General features: G+C 58.6%; 1 protein-coding gene across 1 annotated transcript in view; it reads right to left on the bottom strand.

The window, feature by feature from the left end:
- The window catches only part of SRCIN1 (SRC kinase signaling inhibitor 1), a 71,782-nt gene that overhangs the window by 33,865 nt on the left and 15,144 nt on the right, over nt 1–22,773 (bottom strand). The window contains exon 3 of the mRNA XM_039227785.1: nt 2,770–3,071. Coding sequence (XP_039083716.1) covers nt 2,770–3,071 — 302 coding nt within the window. The remainder of the gene's footprint in view (nt 1–2,769; nt 3,072–22,773) is intronic.

Below are 22,773 nucleotides of genomic sequence, written 5' to 3'. Positions count from 1 at the left end.
GTCAAATATGCCTGAATTCGCTTTCTTCAATTTTTTTTACTGCCTCCCTGTACACTCTGCTGTTCCTCACCTGTCCGCTCCTCCAGCTCCTCATTTCCTGTGCACAGAGGATTCACCTCGTACCTCACAGAGATGGGAACCCGTCCGCAGGGGTCCTCACCCCCACTTGCCTCTGCGCTGACAGCACCTCTTTCTTCCCTGCTGTCTCCCAACCCAAGGCCACACCACACCTAAGACTTGAAACTCATTACCCCAGGACCTTTCCCCCAAGGCCTTCCCCCGCCTCGGCATCGCCAAATTCATTCACCTTCATTCATTCCACTAACATTCACCCAGCCGGCACCACGCTCAGGCACCGAGCCCTCCATGGCAAGGGAGACGTCTGTAGATCCTACCCACTCACTCTACTCGACGGAATGAATGAGTGAATGAACCAAGGAATGAATTTGTGAGCGAGTTGCTGTGCTTTGACTCATTTACCAAGTGTTTGCTGAGTGCCAATCTGTGCCAGCGAATGTGCCCGACACGCCTGAGGCCCTCAAACGCACCCATATCTTGCCTCTCGGGCCTGCTGCCCCTTGAGGCCATCACCCCTGCTGTCATCATCTTTTTATGGCCAAACCTCCCAGACTGCTCTGCGCCACAGCTCTCCCGCCACCTCCAATCTCCTCAACCCCTGAAGCTGGCCCTGACCTTCATCACACCATGAGAAACGAGGGGGAGCCTCTGAACACACACAGGTCCCAGCCGGTGCTGATGATGGCTGTTTCTCTCTCCCCCTCACTCTTGACTTCTAAAGCACTGGTGGTTCTTCTGCAGGGCCTTTCTCCTCCTCCTCCACACTGTCATGGCCCTCTCCCCTGTCAGACTCCATTCTGCCGTGGTGGCCGTGCTTATGCCTCGGGTACCGCTGCCATTCTGCCCTGATTATGCCCAACTGTTCTCCTGAAGGTACTGTCCATCCAGTCTTGGGCCGTACCTATGGCGCCCCAATGGACAATCCCTGTGAAACTCACCTCCCGTATTCCGGTCTCCCCCCCCAACATTTCCCTTCCACCCACTTATTCCTCCCCAAGGCACCGACAGCTCCCTGCCACCCAGATTTTCTGTCTTTGGCTCCTCCGTCCAGGCAGCAAACAAGCCTTGCTCAGTCTTCTCTCCAACCCTCCGTCTTTTCACCCTCTCTAACACATTCTCTTCCTCTTCTCCTTCTTCCCCTATTCACCACCCAAAAACAACCAAGCCCTCCTAGCCACCGCCATCTGGCCCCACTTTTCCAGTCTGCCCCCACACCTCCCACTGCCTCCCTTCTGCACCAGTCAGGTGGGCTTCTGTACCGGTCCCCAAACCAACTCAGGACCATGCTGGCCTCACAATCTTCCCTCCTCCTAAAATGACATTCTCTTCCTCGATGCCCATTCAGACCCCTTTCGTCCTTCTAAACCTAGTTTAGGCCCCTCCTTCTCCAGGAGTCCTTTCCTGACCAGGCCTGCTCACCTGGTCTCCTCTCCTCCAAACCCTCTCCCAACCGACTCTGCCCCCTCATCCTTCAGTGTAACCCTTCTTCCACCTCCTCCAGGTCACAAATGCCCCGCCCCTCCTCCCAAGCCAGAGCACACAGAAGGAACCCGCTGAGAGGGGCTTCCTGAGGGTGAGGGCCATATCTCCAGCTGCAACTGTCCCCTATTGCAATCAGAACTTTGCTCCTAGGAGGACTCTGAAGCTGGGGAAAGGCAAAAGCAAGACCTAACTGGAGGCGACATCAGGGGCCACCTGCAATGTGTCCCTGTTCCCTGCTGTGACAATAGGAACGGGGACACTCTTCCCCTTTCCCAGCCACACCCAGCAGTACCTGGGAAGGGGGACAGAGCAAGAAAGGTGTGTGAGCTGGGGCTGACACCCCCAGGCTTGACTGCAATAGTGTGGATGAATGTACTCCCCTCCCCCACTTCCCTTCTCCCCATGGACAATGCCTGGGTCTCAGCAGCCATCAAGGCATCTCGCCAATGTGAGACTGTAGGCAGAAGGCTAGCCCCAAGAAAGAACTTTCCTACAGACAAGAAGGTCATAGTTGAATGGAGAGGTGCATCCAGGGACCCAAGGATCTGGGAGAGGTTTACAAGTAAGTATCCCACCCCATATAGAAGGAGACAGGCCCTGGTCTAGAGGCAGGGACCCTGACTCCTCTGTAAGCCTTACTGATGGCAGGAGAGAAACCAAGGCACAGAGAGAGGCAGCCTCTAGCTCGAAGTCACACAGTGAGTCTTGGGGGGAAGGAACAGAGAGGGAAGAGATCAAAGGCCCCAAGAGTTCTGGGCTCTGTTCTTGCAGGGGCTGAGACCATAGGCTCAGACCCAGCCTATGGAGGCTCCCAAGGGGGCCACGTCACAGAGGTGCCAGCCCCAAGAGCCTCAACTCCAGGCTGGAAGGACCTTCAGGCTCAAAACAGTCAGCCCCTGAGACTGTGTCCTCCTCCTCCCCACCACATCTTTGGCCTCCAAGACAGCCTTCCTGCCCTTCTGCCCAGTCCAGCAGCATCTCTGCCTCTCTGCTCAATCCAGTGCTCCCAACTCCCTGACGCAGCGGTGTGGAGGCCGAGCCCTCACCCCCTCCTTCTTTCCCAGGCTCCAGAAAAGGCCAACCAGGCCAACTCCCCGCCACCCCCTTCCCGCTCTCTCTTCAGATGCCTCTGGGAATGGGGATGAGCCTGGGGGGCAGGCAAGCACGGCGCCAGATGCCCTCCCCAGCCCACGGCCAGCCCCCACTCACCTGCTCTCGCATCCTGTCCTGCTGACCGCGCAGGGCCAGGGCGTGCTGGGGGTACTTGTTCTTCAGGTGGTCCATGAACGCATCGCGCTTGCGGTCCGCATCCGCCTTCTGTAGCCCGCTGAGCGCCTCCAGGCTCTGGGCGGCGATCACCGTGTGCCTCCGCTCCGACGTGTGCACCAGCCCCACGTTGGAGAAGCGCCGGCCCCCGCCGCCCGCGCCGCCCCCGCCCCCCAGGGTCCGGTACTCCCGCGGGTACTCCGCATCATCAGCAGACAGCATGGGGGGGCTGCTCCGCTCCGGATCTGCGAGAGGGGAGAGGGGGCACGGCGGGGTCACCGGCCGTCCAGCACGGGGCTGCCCGGCCCTCCCCGGGGTCACTGCTGGGAGGGACAGGTCTAAGGCCGGGCAAGAGGCCCCCCGGGCTGCGACCAGGGCCGCCCACCCCCCACTAGGGGACCCAAGAGGCAGCAGGGGGAGGGCTCCAAGGAAGTTGGGGAGCAAGGGCAGGGTCCAGCCTCGTGCTTTTCTTTGGGTGGGTCTGGAAGAGTAATGGCTACACGTGAGGTGTTACTCGAGGCCAAGGAGGGGCGGGGAGCCTGGGTCCTGAATATCTCTTTAGCTGCATGCCCCCTTCCTTCTTCCTGATGCTGGTGTGGACAGGTTGAGGGAAGGGGAGTTTCCTTTTGGGTGTTTCCTGAAAATGTCAAAAGGAGCCTGTACTGTCTTCCTTTCAAGAGCGTCCTCTAAGGAGGTGGGGCAGTGGGGGGGGCGGGTGGAGAACCCTAGCCTCTTCCCTCAGACTAGCATGTCCAGGACACACTTGTCTTAAAGGCTAGGGGGTGGCTTGGAAAGGGGTCAGGACTAGGATACTGGGGGCAGGAATGATGATGGCAAGGAGATGGAGGCCCAGGGTCTGGGGCATGGGACCCCCTTTTCCCCTCCCTCCCCAGAGACAAACAGATGGACAGACAGGGGAGGCTGGGCACATAGAAAACAGTGAGAGAGAGAGAGAGAGAGAGATGGATTTGGGACAAACTCAAAGGAGAAAGAAAGCAGACAGAACAGCTCAAGCCCTCGCCCTTAGACCCTCCCTTCTCCCCGCCACCCCTCTCTTCAGTCTCCCTTCCCAACACGCGCACGCGCACACACACACACACACAGTTCAAGACCTTTAAGAGACGCACAGAGGACGAAGGACAGCACGGAAGCAGAAAAGAGGGAAGGCCGGGGGGTGAGGTCCCCATGCGCATTCTGAATCTTCTCCCCACGTGCCCACCAGCCCCGAAGTCCTGGCCTCGCCAGGCCCAGCCCTGCTGTCTGCATCCTCCAGCCTCAAAGCTGGGACAATGGCTCCAGAGTGTCACCCATGCCAGCTGTGGTATCATCCACTGCAGGTGCCGGGTGTCTCCTCACAGGGAGACAAAAGCAGTCCCCCTGGCTGACCCCAGCCCCACAACGCACCAGCCTCAAAGTCGTAACCCCCCCCAAGCATAGCTTAGGTCTGCGGGCATTGGACACGGCAGTGGATATATGCCCCCCCCCCCACAGGGGCTGACTCACAGGGCCAACTGGGGCAAAGAAGAGGAGGCTGGGGGTGCTGGGACCCAGTCAGGTTCCATCCAGCCGCAGTGACTGGTCAGCTCCCTTCCCCCACACATCTACTGCACAGTAGGCCAGCTGCCAGGCCTCGGTCCCCTCCTGAGCACCACAGGAGGACAGAAGAAATTTAGCCACATTTCAGGAAAAGCTATCCCTCACCTAACACACACACACACACACACACACACACACACACGCACACATGCACACACTCCTACCTAGGCTATGGCTGAGGCATGGAGATCTGGAGAACAGAGCCCTAGAGGACCCAGTACCTCCCACCAAAACTAAGGGAAGAATGGCTTCCATAGACACAGAGCTCCAAACTTCCAAAGACCTGACCCACCACTGTCATTATGGCCTGAGAACCCCTCAGCACCCCTTGTGGGGGGTTATCGCTGTGGCCCCATTTCAGAGATGGGGCTGCCGAGGTCAGAGAAGTCCAGTGATGTGCCCAAAACCACGGTGAGCGGTAGAGGCTAGCTTTGACCCCAGTATCTCTTAGGTTTGCCCCATCTCCTCCCACCACATTTTTCTCAACAATTGTCTCTTAAAGAACAATGAAAAACAGCATGTGGCACCAGGAACTCCTCTCTGTTTACCTGCTGTCTCCTCAGTCTGGCACTGGATCTGGGGTCTCTCCTCCCTTTCCTCCCCGGTGTGTGGGTCCCTCTCACTGCGGTCACCGCTCTCTGGCGTGAGTTCCAGACACACAAGAGCCAACCTTGGGGGGAACACTGCTTCACAGTTTCACACTTACACTTGTATTTTCATAAGGATCAGGAAAACTCCAAATAGAAGGTCCAACCACTGATTTCATGGATATGGTTCCTTGGGAAGGTAAGGAGATAACGTTTTCTTTTAAGTAAACGTATTTAGGGGCACCTGGGTGGCTCAGTCGGTTAAGCATCTGACTTCGGCTCAGGTCATGATCTCATGGTTTGTGGGTTTGAGCCCCGCGTCGGGCTCTGTGCTGACAGCTCAGAGCCTGGAGCCTGTTTCAGATTCTGTATCTCCATTTCTCTGACCCTTCCCTGCTCATACTGTCTCTCTCTCAGAAATAAATAGAACATTAAAAAAAAAAAAAGTAAATGTATTTAGGTTCAAAGGGAGTTAATGAAGAACTTATTGTGTTAACAGGGTGCAGAGGGTCCCTGATCTGAAGGAAATTCCCAAAGATGGCCCCTGATTAAGTGAGGCTGGGAACCTTGGGGTCACCTTCATGAAGGCCCAGTCCTGTCTTTGAAGAGCTGGTGGCAATCCAGGGTACCAGTGAGTGTGGCTGGAAGGGAGTGACCTGAATAGTCATCCAGGAGAAGGAGAGGCCAGGATGGAGGTGCTCCGGCCATGACCCTTAGCCTCTCTCTTCCACTCACCCCCACCTCCAGCGGAGACACGCATTGGGCACTCCCGAGCAGGGGGAGACCCTCCATGGCCATACTGCTCTCTCTGCCCACTGGCCTTGCCGCCGGAAGGCCAGCTCTAGAGTCCGGCACAGCCTCACCCGAGCCAGAGGGACCTCTCTCCTTCCACTGGATGGCCAGGCTCACGGTGCCCTCCGAAGGCTCTGGACACACACAGCTTCAGGGGACAGGCCTCCTCCAGTCCTCCTCTCCTCCCTTCTGCCCCTCTGCCCTCGGGGACTCAGAAGAGCTGCTTGTCCCCATCTTCACCCTCTGTGCCAGCACCCTCTTTCCCCACTCCTGGGGAGACATCTTAGCTCATTTGGCACAGAGACCAGCAGGGACTGTAGGGAGGTGCAGGGGCCACCCAGCCTCCACCAGGCCGGTTAGAGGGACAAGGCGGGGCTGGGCAAGGAGGGGTGCAGGCTGCTAGAGCGGGCGCCGAGGGGGAGCAGACGCGGACGGCGGACATGTGCTCGCAGCCCTCTTCATGACTGCGGTCCTATAAATCTCACGCGGGCAGTGCGGCGGGGAGGGGGCTGCCGAGCTGCCGGGTGGAGAGTGGAGAGCAAGGTCTGTCACTGCCTCCTTGAGGTCAGGGTTCAGCCCTCTGCTGCCCAGGCATGGGTGGAGGGAGGAGGCAGGGGAGAGGCAGGAGCAGGATTCTGGGGGCTGGCAGAGAGGGGAGGGGCGGGAGAGACCATCTGCTATCTCTGGGGGGTGGGGGGAGGACGAAGACGGGCCTGGATTTGCAAAGCTCTAGCGTCTCTTTAAGAACCTTTGAGGGGCGCCTGGGTGGCTCAGTCGGTTAAGCGTCCAACTTCAGCTCAGGTCATGATCTCGCGGTTCATGGGTTCGAGCCCTGCGTCGGGCTCTGTGCTGACAGCTAACTCAGAGCCTGGGGCCTGCTTTGGATTCTGTGTCTCCCTCTCTCTCTGATCCTCCCCTGCTCACACTGTCTCTCTCTCTCTCAGGAAAAAAAAAATCTTTAAGAACCTTTGAAATCCTCAGCTTTATTTAACAAAGAGGAAACTAGCTTGGGGAAAGAGGTGAGGCTCCAGCTCCAATGCATATCCGCTACCCTATGCAGGGCCCCAGGGGGCTGGGAAGACTGACTGGGGCTTCTCAGCTGCGGGGCCATCCTGTTGCCCTTGGGAGAAGGCGGCCGTGGGGGCTCAGAGGACTCGGGCCTGACCTTCTCCCTTTGAGTCAGGCCAGGCGCATGAGGTCAGGGCACTGGGAGGAAAAAACCCCAGGCCAGAGACACACACCCCGGGTTCTGAGTCAGCTCCGTCCCTGAGGGACCCCGTCAGCCTTGCTGGTTACTCATTCGGTCAACAAGACTCTTCCCTGGAGCCTGAGGGCTCTCATCTGTAAAGTGGGCTGTTAACCTCTAAACCCTGCCCTGTCTTGCCTGCCCAGAGTGAGAAGCTCGAAAGATAATGGAGGGGAAAGTGTGTTGTCTTGAATTAAAGGTGTTCCTGGCATGTGGGCTATTGGGCCCTAGCAGGGCAGCCTTCCTGTTTCCCCTGCACTCACTCCAGCCACCATGGCGTCCCCAGAGTGGCCCTGACCCTCCCCTGACTGAGCAGCCCAGTGAAAAGCTGGGGAGATAGATTCCCATCCAGCAAGCGGCTGGTTCTGGGCACCCTGGCCCTGAGCAGATCAATGCTTCCTGTTCGGTGGTAGTGGCAGGGGGCGGCGAGGGATCCATAGGGGTAGGGACTTGAGGGGGTGGCAAAGGGGACAGATGGGACAGAGAGGCCTGGAGGGGGTATGCAGGGCTGCGATCTACTGGGGCAGGGGGGTGGGGATTGCAGGACTGTGAGGTGGAGAGGCAGAGGAAGGGCGGGGAGGCCACGGAGGAGGAGCAGAGCTGGGTGCACTGGGGAAGCGATGCTGGGACTGAAGGCCCCTGAGGGGTGGAGGTTGGGGGATCTGGAGAAATAAGCTGGGGTCCGAGGGTTCGCCACCTCTCCAAGGACACCCGGATGTGCGAGGCCAGTCATAATTTTTGAGTCAGAGATTCAGGCTACAGAGAAGATGCCCGAGACCGGTGAAATCCAGCTCAGAACGAGGGGAAGGAAAAGCGGGGAAAGGGGATTCTGTGACCCTCGGCTCAGGCTCAGCCTTCCCAGCCTGGGCAACCGGGAAGGGACAACCTCCCCCCCCCCCCCCCCCCCCCCCCGCCCCGGCTGGGGTGGTGGGGAGGAGGTGGGCGCCCCCCAGTGGCCGGCCGAGGATGAAGGCGCAGGCGCTTGGGAAGACGGCGGGCGACATTGTTATTTGTGCCACCAGTTCCAAATTCCACCTTTATTTATGAGTCTGATTTATTTTTATCCTCCTCTGCATTCTTTTCCATGAGATCACTGTAGCTCCCGATGAGAATTCAGATCCCTAAGTTTTAGTGACACGATCTCATGAGCCATCAAGCCTGTCCCCACCTGGTGTCTCTACCCCACATGTCACCGTCTACTCTGTCCTCTGGCTGCCACTGGGCAACAGTTACACATGACATCATCTTCATAGGAAGAGAATGTGGAGAAGGGGGGGAGAGGGAAGGACAGCAAAGAAGGGGAGGAAGTCGAGGGGAAAACGAAGCTATGAGCTCCAGAAAAGAGGGGGTCTCTCTCTCTGGGGCCCCTGTTGTGAGCACCCCAAGCTCAAGACCCAGAGTGCAAGTCCCTGTCTCCCTCTCCCTAGAGATCAGGAGGTTAGATGAGGCCCCTCCTTTGGGGACCTGAGAGGCCCCCCAGGTGTGCCCCACCCATTGCCTGGGTGGAGATGGGGTCTGGGCACCAGAGCTCAGGGCACCCACGGGTCCTGGTGAGGCCCGCGGGCAGGGCAAGAGACAGGTGCATGGAGATTGCTGGAAGAGCGGAAGGCCTGGCTCAGACCCTCAAGTGCTACACACACACACACACACACACGCACGCACGCACGCACGCACACACACACACAGCCATGCAACTCGAGGCTCCCCCAGTCCCACCGTCCGCAGACAAAGCAAGAAGAGCCCAAGTCACCCAGGAGGAGCCCCGAGGCGACTGTCACCACCAATTGTGCCTGACAAGTCCATCCTGCTGGGAGTCAGGAAGCACGCTGCGCTGGGAGGTCAGAGGCCAGAGGACACAGGGCAAGCTCAGCCGAGGGTCCAGGACCCTGGATCAGGTCAGGTGATCGTCCCCTGTCCCACCCCACAGCCTCTGCCGGCCCCTCTGTCATTGGGTGCCCCTGGCCTGCTGTGCTCCTTGCCTGCCCAGACCCCTCAGCCCTCGCTGTCTGTCTGTGGGTCCTTGGAGCAGAAGCCCTTCTGTGTCTGTTTTCTAAAACCATCTTTTCCGCCCCATACCACAGCCACCAAAGTCATTTTCCGGGCAATTGCCTTTCTGTAAACATTCCTGTGTAATATCCCCCCAAATTGCTAATGCCCAGCGCCCTGTTGAGTCTCCTTGTCACTCCAACCAGAGCCTCGGAGGTGGAGGCGGGCGGTGGGAGGAAGGGCGATGGGAGGGGAGGAGGCTGGCCTGGGCCGAAGACTAGGGATGGGGCTTCATGTCCCCTTCCTGGCTCAGACTGGTGGCCAGAAACCCCTACCCCTGCACCCCTTTGTTTCCCCCTTCCCCACGGACCCAGCACCACCCTCCTGAGTGTCAGGCCACCTCAGGACAGCCTGTCTGGTCTGGGAGGGAAGACAGAGAGGGAGGGGGAGGGGAACCCATGAAAGAGAGGCCTGGGAGGGAAGGGAGCCATCTTGAAAGCATGGGGGAGATGGTTAGACAATAAAGGCGACTTCCTGGTGCCTAGGAGCGGGGACACTAGGGAGACAGGGGCAAGGCCAGGCAAGCTGTCATCACGGGGTCCCCAGAGAAGGGCAGCTTTCCTCGCCCCAAGGTGTCAGAGGGAGGACAGAGAAGTGGGAGGAGGCCTGGTAGAGCCCATCTCCCCTAGATGGACCACTGCTTGGACACTGCAGCAGCGGGGAGAAGGTGGGCAAGGCGAGGAGGTGTCGGAGGAGGGCGGGGGGGTGGTGTCCTTGGCTGATGACACACCTGATGCTTCCTCCCCAACCTCCAGCACTGACCTTCAGAGCCACACGGAGAAGGGCCTGGAGCAGGCTCACTCTCCCCACAGTACAGCCAGGGAAACTGAGAATCAGGGAGGTTGAGTGATTTCACAAGAGTCACCATGTGGATTCCCGTCAGCCCGGGGAGGAGAGGGTGGTGAGGAAGAGGCAGCATGGGACTGCGGCCCTTGCCAGGTGGGGCCCTTCCACCCCCACCCCCACGCCCAGGGAGCTCTGCTACCCCAGCCCCCAGGGAATCCGGGCGGGAGGAGCGTGGGGCAGGGAGGGAGCGCCAGGGCCCCAGAGGGAGCCAGGAGGCAACGGAGGGTGCTGGGCACTGCCAGTCACAGCTCCATGCAGGCAGAAAAACACCAACCAATTTAGGCAGATTTAAAACCCACCGAAGGCCACTTAGTTGGTAAACGAGTCAGAATCTAATTAAAGGACCTCCTCAGGGCTGAGGGAAGGAGAGCTCACCTGCCTAGGAGGAGCTGTGTTGTGGGGGGTGAGGGTGGGGGCCTGGGTCCCAGCTGCTCCCAGTAGAGCTTCTGGGGCTTTCCCCAGGGAGAGAGAATTTGAAAGAGAAAGGGCGCTGGGCTCCCTGAAGGTAGGGAGGGCATCTCCCCAGCCAGATGCTTCCTCTGCTGCCTCTCCCTTCTCACCCCTTCCTATCTTGACACTCTCCTGCGATTCTGTCCACTCGCTGAGACTAAGGGCAGCGGCACCCATGGGGGGCCCTGTCTACCCCATTAGGCCGGAAGTTGCCTCAGTGCAGGCCCTTGCCTCCTTCCTCAGACTGGACGCCTCCCTGATGGCAGAGCTGCCACTCCGTGCAGATGGGGGTGTCCTTGCAGGACAGAATGCGGTGGGGTAAGGAGCCCAACAAGCCCCCTCAGGAGTGGGGCAGGGGCTCCGGGGACAGAGATGCCAGACTTGGTCTCCGAGCCATCTCACCAGCCTCTCTGGCTCTGTGTGACCGTGGAGTCCTTGCTTCCCTCTGCGTGTGGGCCTCTCCCCCCAGCTCCCCACGTCCACGGGCCACAGGGCTCAGCAGCTTCCCCCACCCCTGCCAGCCCTGGCCAGGGGAGGCCTCCCTCCCCATAGCGGGCTGGAGTGACATCTTGAGCCTGCATTTTGAAGACCACTCTCTGCTCTTCCTCCAGCCAAATGCCTCTCACGGGAAGGAAACAGGCCCAAAGAGTGGGCCTGATCCAGTCACACAGGAGCTGGAGACAGAGCCAGGCGTGGGACCCAGGCATCCCGGCCCCCAGGGACAAGGATGTTTCCATTCCACTATGCCACTTCCCAGAAAGCAATCGCCAAGGGAGCCCCCCTCCAGGCCCCAGGCCCCAGGGGGACATAGGCTAACAATCTCCTTAGGACGAATCAGCAGCAACGCAGAAAACATGCAACCTAGGTCTCAAAGAGAGAAGAGCTGTGGGTCATGGCCCAGCTACACCCCCAGGTGCCCAGCCCAGTGGGATGCTCACCACGCAGAAATCAGGGGCCCTACATGGCACCCTGACCACACTCCTTGCCAAAGGGCCAACAAGCCAGCCGCCCTCCTTCTTTTCCCTTGCACTCTCCCCACCAGCAGGCAAGGCTAGGACATTACCCAAAATCGTTGACTTTGGGGGTGAGAAAGCTCTGTTTAAAGCTAGTTCCACCACTGACTAGCTGTGTGACCTTGAGCAGGTTAGCAGTTTCCCTGAGCCTCAGTCCTCTCATTTGTTTAAAAAAAAAAAAAAGCTACCAACACCCTGTAGACAGGTACGCAGGTTGTGCACTGCACAAAGGACGCGCGTGGGGGACAGTTCCTTCCTGATCTGCCCCATTGCCTGATTTCCTTTCACTCCATTGTCAGAGAGTTTTATCAGACCCCACAGTGTAGGGTTTTGCTTTTTAGCTACTAATGAAGATCTGGCTAATTGACTTCCCCGGGAAAGGAGGGGGCGGAGACACAAAGGGGAGCATGTCACCCTCGGTCTGAAGCTGTTGCTGGAAAAGCTAGGAACAGCCCTGGCGTGTGCCCACACGGCGCCGCGTTAACAAGCTAACTCCTGCGTGGCATCTCCACCATCACGCGCCCAGGGAAGGTGTCCTGTCAGCGCTACGTCTCCTTGGAGAGGGAGCAGAGAGGAGCACAGGCTGAGAGGAAGGGAAGGAGCGAATGCAAGAGGGAGGGAAGAGAGGGAGGCAGGCGCCCGTCCCTCCCCCTCCCCCCCCCAGCTCTGCCATCACTCTGAAGAGGCCGCCAGAGCTCCTCCTCTCCCAAGGGACACTCGAGCCTCAGGGTGCCATGGCCAGGGCAGCAAGCATGGACAAAGGGACCACGCCCCTAGAGCTGCCTCAGACCAAAAGCATGCCCAGAAGAGACCTCCTGTTCCCAGGGGGAGAGACCCCAGTCTGTCGGAAGCGAGGGGCAGAAGCCCCCGTCCGCCACTCCCATCTTCCCACAGGGTAGTGCCGTCTTAGACCCAGTGCTCAGGGAGGGCCTTGTAAACGTTGGGTAGGAGCCCCCCCCGCCTTGCTGGATCCTTCCATATCCTCTTCACGGACACCACCCCTCTCGGGGCCAGCCGCTCTCCAGGAGGCCTTTTCTCTGCCAGCACCCAGACAGGACCCTCGGCCCCCCCGAACAGCCAGGGGCCGGTGCCTCCAGGTTCCAGGCACACACTCAACTCACTTCTGTCATCGTATCTGTGCGCCGTGTGCATGTCCACTGCCCAGCAAGTGCTCCCCGTCACAAACTGCCTCACCTGCACCCCCCACCAGCATCTATACGCCCAGGCCCAGCAGGACTGGGGTCACTGCACAGATGCCACCCTAGATCACCATCCTGCCATCTCAGACGCCACATGGACAGCACACGGCGCCCGTGTATACACGTCATGTACATTTCAGACCCTCTCCACGGGGCACCTGGGTGGCTCCGTCGGTTGAGCGACCGACTTCAGCTCAGGTCACGACCTCTCTGGTCGTGAGTTCGAGCCCCGCGTCGGGCTCACTGCTGTCAGCCTGTCAGTGCACAGAGCCTGCTTCAAATCCTCGTCTCCCTCTCTCTGCCTCTCTCCCACTTGCACTCTCTCAAAAACAAACAAACATAAAAAAAAAAAAAAAAAAAGACCCGCTCCAAGAGGTTGCAGCGCGTCTGGGGGCTCCCTCAAGTGCCAGGTCCATCCGTCTCCAGCTTGGAGTACAAGACAGTGGGGAGCCCATTGGCCTATCCCGAATCCAGCTATGGCTTCACAGCGAAGCAGTTTCCTCCGCCCCTCTCCTACTTTGCCAAGGTCAGGGTTTCCTCTCAGAAGTGCTTACATTCCTTCTTGAAATAGAGGCATGGGTCTTATGACCTCAAGGCCACTCCACTCTGACCATAGTTTAGCCAACAAGCCAATGCCAAGGACCGGACACGCTTAGCCTTTATTCTGCCTCTGTATGTGCTCAGCCTCCTCCATCAGGGTGAGGGGCCTGTGTGCCTTTGACCGGCTTCCACCTGCTGCCAAAGGGTAAAGGACAGGCCGCTGGACTCTGAGACTCAGCCACCCCCCCACCCCCAGGGGAGTGAACTACTCTACTGCCTTGCATGCCAATAGGGAACAAACGGTCAAGTCTGCATCCCTGTTCTTCTTCTCCCTGGGGACACCAGGTTAGGACCCAGAGAGACTGTGGAGGGTGGAGGCCGGGAGAAGGCAGGAAACTCAGGTTTCCTACCTGACTTGGAGAGTCTGGTCAGATGCCAGGGGCATCTTTCAGAAGTTTTCCCTGTTGTCTTACCTGAACCCTCCCACCAGAGCAGATCTGGTCTGGAAGGAAGCAATAAAAAAGTCTCCCCTTTCATCGCCAGCACTCAAGACTCCAACCATCTCTTCTCAAGTAAAGCATCCATCCATCTAGGTGCCGTGGGAGGTGTGGACCAGCCTGAGTGACACTGCCCCCCCCAACACACTCAGGGCAGTCTGCAAGGGCTCTGCGGCCACTGCTCCATCAGTCCTCAGGGTCCCCTTGTGAGGTCGCTCTGTCTTACTTTACAGGTGGGGAAAAGGAAAAGGAGGTGCAGAAAGAGCACCTCGCCCAGCCCAGGATCAGAACTGACAAATGGAGAAGCCTCATTTCCGCTGTGGGGGTTCTCAGCCCACCCCACCCCCCCGTTCTGTCCTGTACACCCTGCTGCCCCAAGGGAGATGCTGAGTTGCTGTCCAGCCACGGGGCCAGAGCCTCCTTTGTCCCCTGCAACTCCCCGGGAGGGGAGTCCTCGAGCAGCGCTCCTCGCGGGTAAAGCACAGAGCCCTCAACCCCATCCTCTCAGGGGAGACCCACACACATACCAGAAGATCCTAGGGGGCTCTCCCCAGGGCGGGGCTGGGAGAGCTGGGGGAGGGGCAGGGAGCAGAGCCCTTCCGAGGCCACAGAGGCTCAGTCTGGGCAGCATGTCCCACAGACTTCTACCTTCCCGCAACCCTCTATTCTCTCAACCCCCTTCTCACACCTTAGGTGGGTAGAGTCCTGCAGCCCCCCCCGCCACAGGAGAACTGTAAGCCCTCCCTATTTCAGGAACTCCATCCAGCCGGGGCCTGGATTCCCTGAGGAATGGTGAGCTCATTACATCCAAGTTGTCAGTCATCATGTGGGGTTCCTCCTTCCCTAAAATGAGCCAGAGCCTGGGCCCATAGCCCTCAGAGGGACCCAGGGACAGGCCATGACCTCTCCCTTCGGAGCAGGAGGGAGGCTTCGGGACCTCAGTCTCCTCTTCTGAGCCCAGTGCTTCAGGTCCTTCCTTCTGCAACCTGGTTTCATTCCCCCCACTCCCCAGCCAACTGCACTTCCGTCTGTTGGGTGAGCTCCCTGCTGCTGCCAGCCCTCTTAGCTGGTGGCCTTCAAAACTGCTCCAGTGGTGTGATGAGGTCCAAGGCGGCCCAGATGACCCCTCTCTGCTTCGGTCCTCACCAGGCCTCCTCCTGCCCAGGACAGGTGCCCAGGACATCCCCAGCCCTGCCCTGGGACCAAACACACCTCCCTTACCTCCTACAACTAACTCTCCGGCCTCCCCGGACCTCAAACTTTGGGAGCCAACTTGAGTCCTCCTGCCTGGAATGGATGACTCTCTGGCAAGGTCAGCTGAACCTGCCTGCTCCTTCCAGGCACTTCCATCTGTCGTCTGGTGCCTGGCCTGGCTAATGTGATTCAAGGAGTCAGCCCCTTCCCAGCAACTATGTCCCCCACAGCTATATCTCCCAGCAAGTCAGATCCAAGCTCCAGGCACCGAATGGTATACTCGAGAGTCTGACCGAGCAGCCTGCTCTGCCTGTGGAGTCTCTGTTTAGTGGCCTGAGGCCCCTGATGCCCTGTCCGGCAGCCAGCCATCTCAGGGGTATGCCGAGCCACTTTGAGGACTGGAAAACCACAGCCCGCATGATAATATCTGATGCGTATTAACCACACAGTGCTTCCTCCTTTCTATTCTACTTCCTCCTCCCCAGTGCTGTCCCTGCCCTACTGCTGGAGGGTCCTAGGCTTGGAAGGAGAGTCTCCCTCACCCCCAGCTGCTTCCCCGCCCCGTGCCCCATATCTGCATCCCATGCTCGTGCGGTGGCTAATTCTGGCGTCTCATCAGACAGTAATTATGGGGGAATCAGCACTGCTGTCATCTCTGCAGCTCGGCACCTGTCACCATGCCACCATCCCCGGGCTTCTGGGATGGGACCGGAAGCTGAGGAAGGAGGGGTGTGCTGGGGTGAGGGGCACCGCTCCCTCCCTGCCTCTGCAGCCCTCACCTCCTTCAACCCTACCTCTCCACAAGGCATGCAGCGCCTGGCGACCAGGTGGACACTGGCCACACAGTGCTCCCTGTCACCCGGGGCAGGCGCTGAATGCATGCGTCACGTGTCACACATACGCGTGCCCATGACCAAACAGAGCAGGGATGACACAGCAAGCCAAGGCTCACATCTTGCCCAGGCCCTTCCACACACATGTGATCTCAAATAAGTCATTTTATTTCTCTGGATGTCAGTTTCCCCGATGGCAAAACGGGGGAACCAGGGCCTACCTTGGGAAGACGGGAAGAATGAACAATGTGAAGTATCTAGCACCATGCCTAGCCCATGGGTGATCATGTGTTCACTCAACAAACAACCGGTACACACGTACTCTGTGGAAGTAGTCTTTAAGATGCACGTGCCCTCTCCCTCACCTGTTGCTACCACTCCCTATGGTCCTTAAGCAAGGCGTCACTCATTTCCTGCCCCTGAAGGCACTGCGCTAGCTGCCCCCAGGAGTAAAAGTGCATAGCTAGGTTCTGTTGTGTTCAGAACACATGGCCATGAGGGTGGTGATAGGGAGTTCAGAGGGGCGGGCCTGGAGGTGGTCGGGGAGGGGTGCTTCAGAGAGGAGCAGAAAAGGAGGTGGCAAAGGGGGGTCTTCCTGGAAGAGGAGTCACAGAAGCAAAGGGTCACAGAGGAGAGAGGCCGGGCCTAATGGGAGTTGACGGAGACACAGACATCTAGAGAGGTTCTTCCTGGTGCTGGATCTCCAGACCCCAGGCACGCCCCACTGCTCCAGAATGGTTTATCTGGGGGACCCCACCGGGGAAGCCGCAGTGGGAGACCACCTCCCCCGTTCTCACAACCAAGCAGCACCTGCTGTCACGACCAAGTCACTGAGTCACTTCCCTGGCCCCATGGCCTTTCCCCGGTGTGGAGAGGAACTGTGCCAGAGGAAAGGAGGTCTGGAAATGGGAAGGCTCTAACTTCTGGTCTCCCTCCTCCACCTTCCTCCAGTCCAGGGGCTGGAGTCCCTGGGACGTCCCAGGGGTGGAACCATGAATGGGGTCGGATGAGGAAGGTGGAGATGAACCTCATGAATCCTGCTCGTCAGATTGCACGAAGCGAGGTGAGGTGTGCCACCTAAGGTGTGCTAGACCTAAGATGGGCATCAGGAGGAAAGTAAGATGGAAGGAGGGGGTGTAGGGCTGAGGCTGCCATAATGGATTATCTGTGTGACCTCGGGCATGTTATTTAACCTCTCTGGTCTGTCTCCTCCCCCCCACCCCATAACACAAAGGCAATAGCATGGAGGCCACAGGCCAGTGGCGAGGATAAAATGAGCTGACCCACGCACAGAGCTTCACCCAGCATATGGCCCATGTGTTACCAAGCAAACGTTCAGTAAATATTGGTCATTAGTATTGTCATTATTGCCAGGGATGATTCCCACCTCCCAATTCAACAAAGACTAAATGAGCCCCCACCTTGCCAGCCCTCCGCTCCCTTGCTGACGTGGAGCCCACAAAGGGATCTCAGAGGTCAATGGTAACTGAAACCAGAGTCGATGGCGAGGTGCTGACCCCATTGTGTCCACCGCCATGGGTGCCTCCCCGCCCAACCCCATGCATCCTAATAATCCTTCACACACTTTGCCAAAACCCACCTCCATTTATTCCACTCTGGATGGGCAGGTAGGAGAGGGTGGATGCGGGAACTAAGTCTTGGAAGGGATTGAGCTCCCTGCCTCTGGGGGTATTCCAGAAAAGGGTTGGTGAGAGAGGAGGGCATTCAGGGCCCCCTCCTGGTTCCTTACCCCCAAGCCCGCCAGGAAGGCTGAGCCTCAGCCCCTCTGCTGTTGGTGTGGGGAAGGAGGGTCGGCTCATGTGACCAGGATGGGGGCGGAGGAGAAGGGCTGCAGTCTCGAGTGGCTCCTGCCTCCTTCTGGCAGCAGCGACCACGGGTTGGGGAGGGAGGGGAGCAGCCTCAATGCTCTTTTAGGAAAACGGTAATTTTAATTAAGAGGCAGACAAACGAGCGCTCTGCAGATTGTCTCCGAGCAAAGTTATTAAAAAGCCATCAAGGCGGCGGCGGCGGCAGCCACAGTGGCAAGGAGGGCTGCCTCCCCCAGCTGCCCGCCCAGATTGAGGCTGCAGCATCCTTCAGAGAGATGGAGAAAGACTGGAGGACTCGAGTCTGCAAACGGCCAAGATGGGGAACCTGCAACCCCTCTCCTGAGACGGGGGGACAGGGCAGCAGCCAGACAACGTCAGGGCACAGGCTGCCCAACCCCAGGGCGGGAGGGGAGGCGGGCAGAAAGGGACCCAGCGATGGGGTAGCCCTCACTGTAGGCCAGGCTCTGGACCAGCTGCCGTTTGTCCTGTAATCTTCTCAACAACCCTGCGATTTTTTTAAATGTACCCTTTCTTTTCTTAAGCAAGCTCCACACTTAACGTCAAACCTACCTGAACTCCTGACCCTGAGATCAAGAATCACCTGCTCTACTGTCTGAGCCAGCCGGGCACCCGACAGCCCTGCCATTTTACAGGCAGGAATACTGAGGCTCAGAGAGGGAAAGTGGCTCGTCCAGGAGCTAGGAAATAAACGGCTTAAGTGAGGATTTGAATCCAGGTCAGGCTGTCTCTTAAGTCCAGGGCTTCCGTCTCCTGGTCCTGGGCACAGAAGTAGCGCGTTGGCTCCCCGAGGCCTTCTGAGGTGACCTCAGCACTGGCTGAACAACACTGCCCACAGGGACTTGGGGCCTCAATTATTGCCTAACTGGATGGAGGCACACTATGTGAGGGGCGCCATCAGGTCAAGGGACATTCTACAGGGACATAAGGTACAGAGCAGCTGACAGCAGGGGAGCCGGGGTGGACAAGGGCATCAATGGACACAGAGTCACAGCTCTGGAGTGGGGACAGGTATTCTACAGTCAGCTGGCCGAGCCATAGCCCCAGGCCCCACAGCTAGTGAACCCAGCCCACTCCTTAGCCTCTATTTGCTCTCCACTTAAGCAATGAAAGGACTCTTATCTGTTTTGGTCACTGTTGGACTCAGAGCTCAGCCCACTGCCTGGCACAGAGAAGGTATTCGACAAACCTTTATTGAATGAATAAATGAATGAATGAATGAATGAACAAAGGAACAAATGAGTGAATAATTGAATAAATGAAATAAGATCACCGGTTGGCAAGCGCCTATAAACCAAACAGAATCGTACTCAGGTAGGATACGGTCCCGTGTCCCATCTCCCACATGGGCTTTCCTCCGTGTGAAGGGCCCCCTGCTCCTGAACCCCTCTCCCCAGGCCGCCATTCCCCTCAGCCGAGGGCTCCTGCCTCCTCCCCTCTTCCCAGCCCCAGCTGTACGGAGGCTTTGCAGCCAGCACACACATGTACATGCACACGCACTCACTAACTCACATGCACACATAGACACACCTTCTGCCAGGCAAGTCGCCCTCCCCAGAGTCAAGTCTCTGCTGCCCCCTCCCCTGGCAAAGGCCTGGGCCCATCAGGGATAGCCCCCCACCCCCAACTCTGGCCCTCTAGGCTGGGGAGAGGCGGTTGGCTAAGGAGCCGTGGGAGGCAAGATGGTGAGGGGAGGCCTCCCTCCTGGCTTACTAACCTGGAGACTTTAAACAGAGGGAACAGAGTCCTGGAGGCTTCCCTCCGGCTGCACGCTGGAGCCCTGGGTGAGGGACAGGAAAGGAGGAAAGTCGTGAATGAATGCCCAGAGCCAGAGGGGAGGACTTGGAGAGAGCAAGGGGCCCAGGATGGGGCTCCCAACGTGGGATGGGCCGGGGCAGGGGCCTTGGGCCATGGGGGTGGAGGGGGGCAGGGACAGGGCAAGGCACAGCCTTAGGAGCTGTCCCTTTAGGGGTCACTGGGGGTGGGGAGGGCAGGTGGGATAGAGATTGGGTGTTGGAGGAAGAGCAGGGGCCGAAGGGGCAGAGACACTGGTGGGAGACAGACAGGAGGACAGACAGCAGGACAACACAGAAAACATGAGGTCCTCAGAAGGAGGGCCCCAGGACAGACAGCCGACAAGCCAGGCCTGGTTCTCCTCCCGGAAACGGAGGCAGGCCTTTCACTGGAGCGCCTGTACAAGATCCCCGTGATAGCGCCCTGGAGCGCCCATCCGTGTCCCCCGACCAAGGTCACCCCCTGTTGGAGGACGGGTGGTGGCTCCCGCATCAGAGGGGCCTGCCACCGTGGCCCTGTTGATGGCCCTCTCTCAGCCCGAGAGACCCCCCCCATCTGCTCCACTCACCCCCTCTCCCTGAGGAAGGACTCCCTCCTCTGCCCGCAGAGGAGGAAACAGAGGCATTTCACACCCAACAAGCACTCACACACTCGCACTGTGCTAAGGGCTGTGCGAGAAAATGGCACCCCTGCCTCAACCTGTCTGAAGCTCTACCCCTCACGCCCACCTCCACACCCAACACTCAGCGTGAGCCCCCCCCCCCCGCCATCCATCGCGGCTGCGGCCCTCCCATCCTGCAGCGAAGCCCTCCTAACTGTACCCTATTTCCCTCATGCTCTGATCCCTGTCTACCTTTCCTCCTGGGGCGTGGGGCCTTCAGCCCCCTCCCACCTGCGGACACCGCCGCACCCTGTCGGGCACAGCCTTCACTTGGCTGGCTCAGACCCCTCCCTGTCCGCATCACGTCTGGCTGCAAGAGTGCTCCGAGCCCCCTGCCAATCTCATGGTTCCAATTTTCCCACCGATTACCCAAGACGCAGGCATCCCAGGGAGAAACAGCTGTTGGGCCCAGATGTTGAGACATTGACTGAGGGAAGACATCAAGCGTGTTTGCTTGGGGATCTAGTCCCAGAGGGCTTCCTGGACAAGGCGGTAGAGTGGGGGGTGGCGTGTGGAAGGGGGAGATGGACAGAGGGGCACAGGCTCTGGCGGGGGGGGGCAGTGAAGACCCAGCAGGCCTCCCTTCCTCCCCACCACAGGCCTTGCCTGCCAGCTCCGGGGACCCAGCCCCAGATAAGCCGAGGTGAGGATCTGGGTTTTAGAAAAAACTAAAGAGGTTTTCTCACGTACGCCCCTTCCTCCAGGAAGAGAAGTCCCCCTTGGACTTGAGGAATATGAAGACAAAGATATTACTATTTCCTTGGCCAGTGAGGAACATGAAGACAAAGAAATTACTGTTTGTTGAAGCTTTACAGTGTGCCGGGAACTCTACCTCAATTACCTCGTTTACTCCTGGTACCCACCCTGTGAGGAAACCACTGTTATCGGCCCTGATTTACAGATGAGTAAAGTGGGCTTCGGAAGCAAAGTGACTTGTCCCAAACCACACACGTGGGTATGACTCCAAAGCCTGAGCTCTTGACCCCTGAACGAAGCTGCCTGCCATCTCCCCTCCTCAGGCCTCGCCTGTCTCCCCTCTTTCCATGCTGTGCTCCACGGTAAGTGACCTCTTAAGGACAAGTGGAAGAGAAGGCTTTGCTCCAGTCTCTTCCTGCCTCGTCCTAGGGGTGAGAGGCAGAAGATTCTAACTCTGGGCTGCAGAGGGATCAGGGAGGAACCAGCGAGGGCGGGGTGAGGTGTTGGGTTCAGGAGAAGCCGGGTCAGGATCTCTTGGAGTTCACCTTTAAGTGACTTCTGGCCCTCCAGGGGCCCCTTTGCTGCTCTCCCTCCTCCCCCATGGAAGAGGCTCCAGGAAGCCACTCACCCCTTAGCCTTCTCCTTTTAAGTTCCAGAAATCCCCGAGCACCCAGGCTAGGGAGACGCTTGAAAGTCAGGGGGCTGGCAAAGTGAGAGTCTATGTCAGTCCTAAAGGCCCTCACTCTCCTTCGGAGCCCTAACGTTTACTTAGAAAGTGGCTGGGACCAGAATGGAGACTCACCGGGCCAGCCTAGCCCCTGTGTGGGGGCGAAGCGGGCAGGGGACAGCCCAGGGGAGCAGGCAGACGGCTGGGTCTTGCTCTGAAAGGGCTTCGGTGAGCCTCGAAATGCCTTCCCAAGGAGACGGAATCGTTAATTCTTCCCCAATGAGGCAGACGTCGGTGCCTAGGGTGACGCCACAGATGCCCGCTGTGCCTGCAATTATCACAGGCCCTGGGGGGTGGGGGGAGCCTGCTCGGCACAAACAGCGCTAGCTAGGGCCTCTCTACTGGGGCCCCTGGGTCTGGACTTCTCTGTGGGATCTTTGGGACAGAGGTTCCGGCAAGTTCCTTGGCTGGGGCGGAAAGGAAGCCTGCATGCAGGGATGAGGATGTTTGCAGAGGTGAGGCTGGCAAGCTTGCAAAAACCCAGCTCCTTCCCAGTCTTACGACTCCATACCGGGACATGCAGTCAACTGGGCCAGGTGGTTGAGGCCACCCGGAACCAGAAAAAGGCTGTGGGGGAGAGGAGCTACCGGCGGGTAGGGCCTCTGCGACAGAAAATACGGACTGGATTCTAGTCCCCGAACGGAATGGAAGGGAACGAAGCCAGGTCTGCTGGGATGAGCAGAAAACTGAGTTTATGACTCAGATAGCTGAATCTTCCAGCCACTCCCTTATCCATCCTCCGGGCTGGGAGGGTAGACTTAGGCAAAAATGTGCCTCTGGAGCATGAGGGACTGTTCGTAAGCGGGGGGGGGGGGGGGGGGGGGGGGGGGGGGGGGGGGGGGGGGGGGGGGGGGTGCCTGCGCCCGAGCCCTGTGCCAATGTTCTCCTGGGCCAAATCTCCATCTTTCCCGGTTGAGCTGGAACTCGGAAATATTCTTCCCACCCTCTCTGTGGCGAGGCATGTGTTATCTCAAGGGAGAGGAAGTAGACAGAACTTGTGACAGCTGGAAGAGACCTTACAAAGTCTCTAGTTCCACCCTCTCTTTTCATACCAAGGACACTGAAGACCAGAGGGGGCAACTAACTCGCCTAGCGTCACACAGCAGTGGGGAAGGCTGGCAACCTGATACTGGTCCAATGCTTGCTCTTTACTCAGCACTTCACCCCTCTGCCCTGGGGGATTAAAGAGTGAATACCCCGTCCCCTTCTCCTCCCCAGCAGGTCTGGACCCCTCTCCATCATGGACCCCTGTACTCTGCCGACTACACAGCCACAAGAGGTTAAACTGGATCCTTCAAGCTCTACAGGATGGCCCAAAGGTCATCTCAAAGGTCATGCCAACCAGTCCCCTGCCCTTAGGTACAACACCAGCCTACTCATGTT

This window comes from Hyaena hyaena, unplaced genomic scaffold (genome assembly GCF_003009895.1).
Source record: "Hyaena hyaena isolate Hyena2069 unplaced genomic scaffold, ASM300989v1 scaffold_29, whole genome shotgun sequence".
Lineage (NCBI taxonomy): Eukaryota > Metazoa > Chordata > Mammalia > Carnivora > Hyaenidae > Hyaena > Hyaena hyaena.
This window is presented reverse-complemented; position numbering and strand designations above follow the sequence as displayed.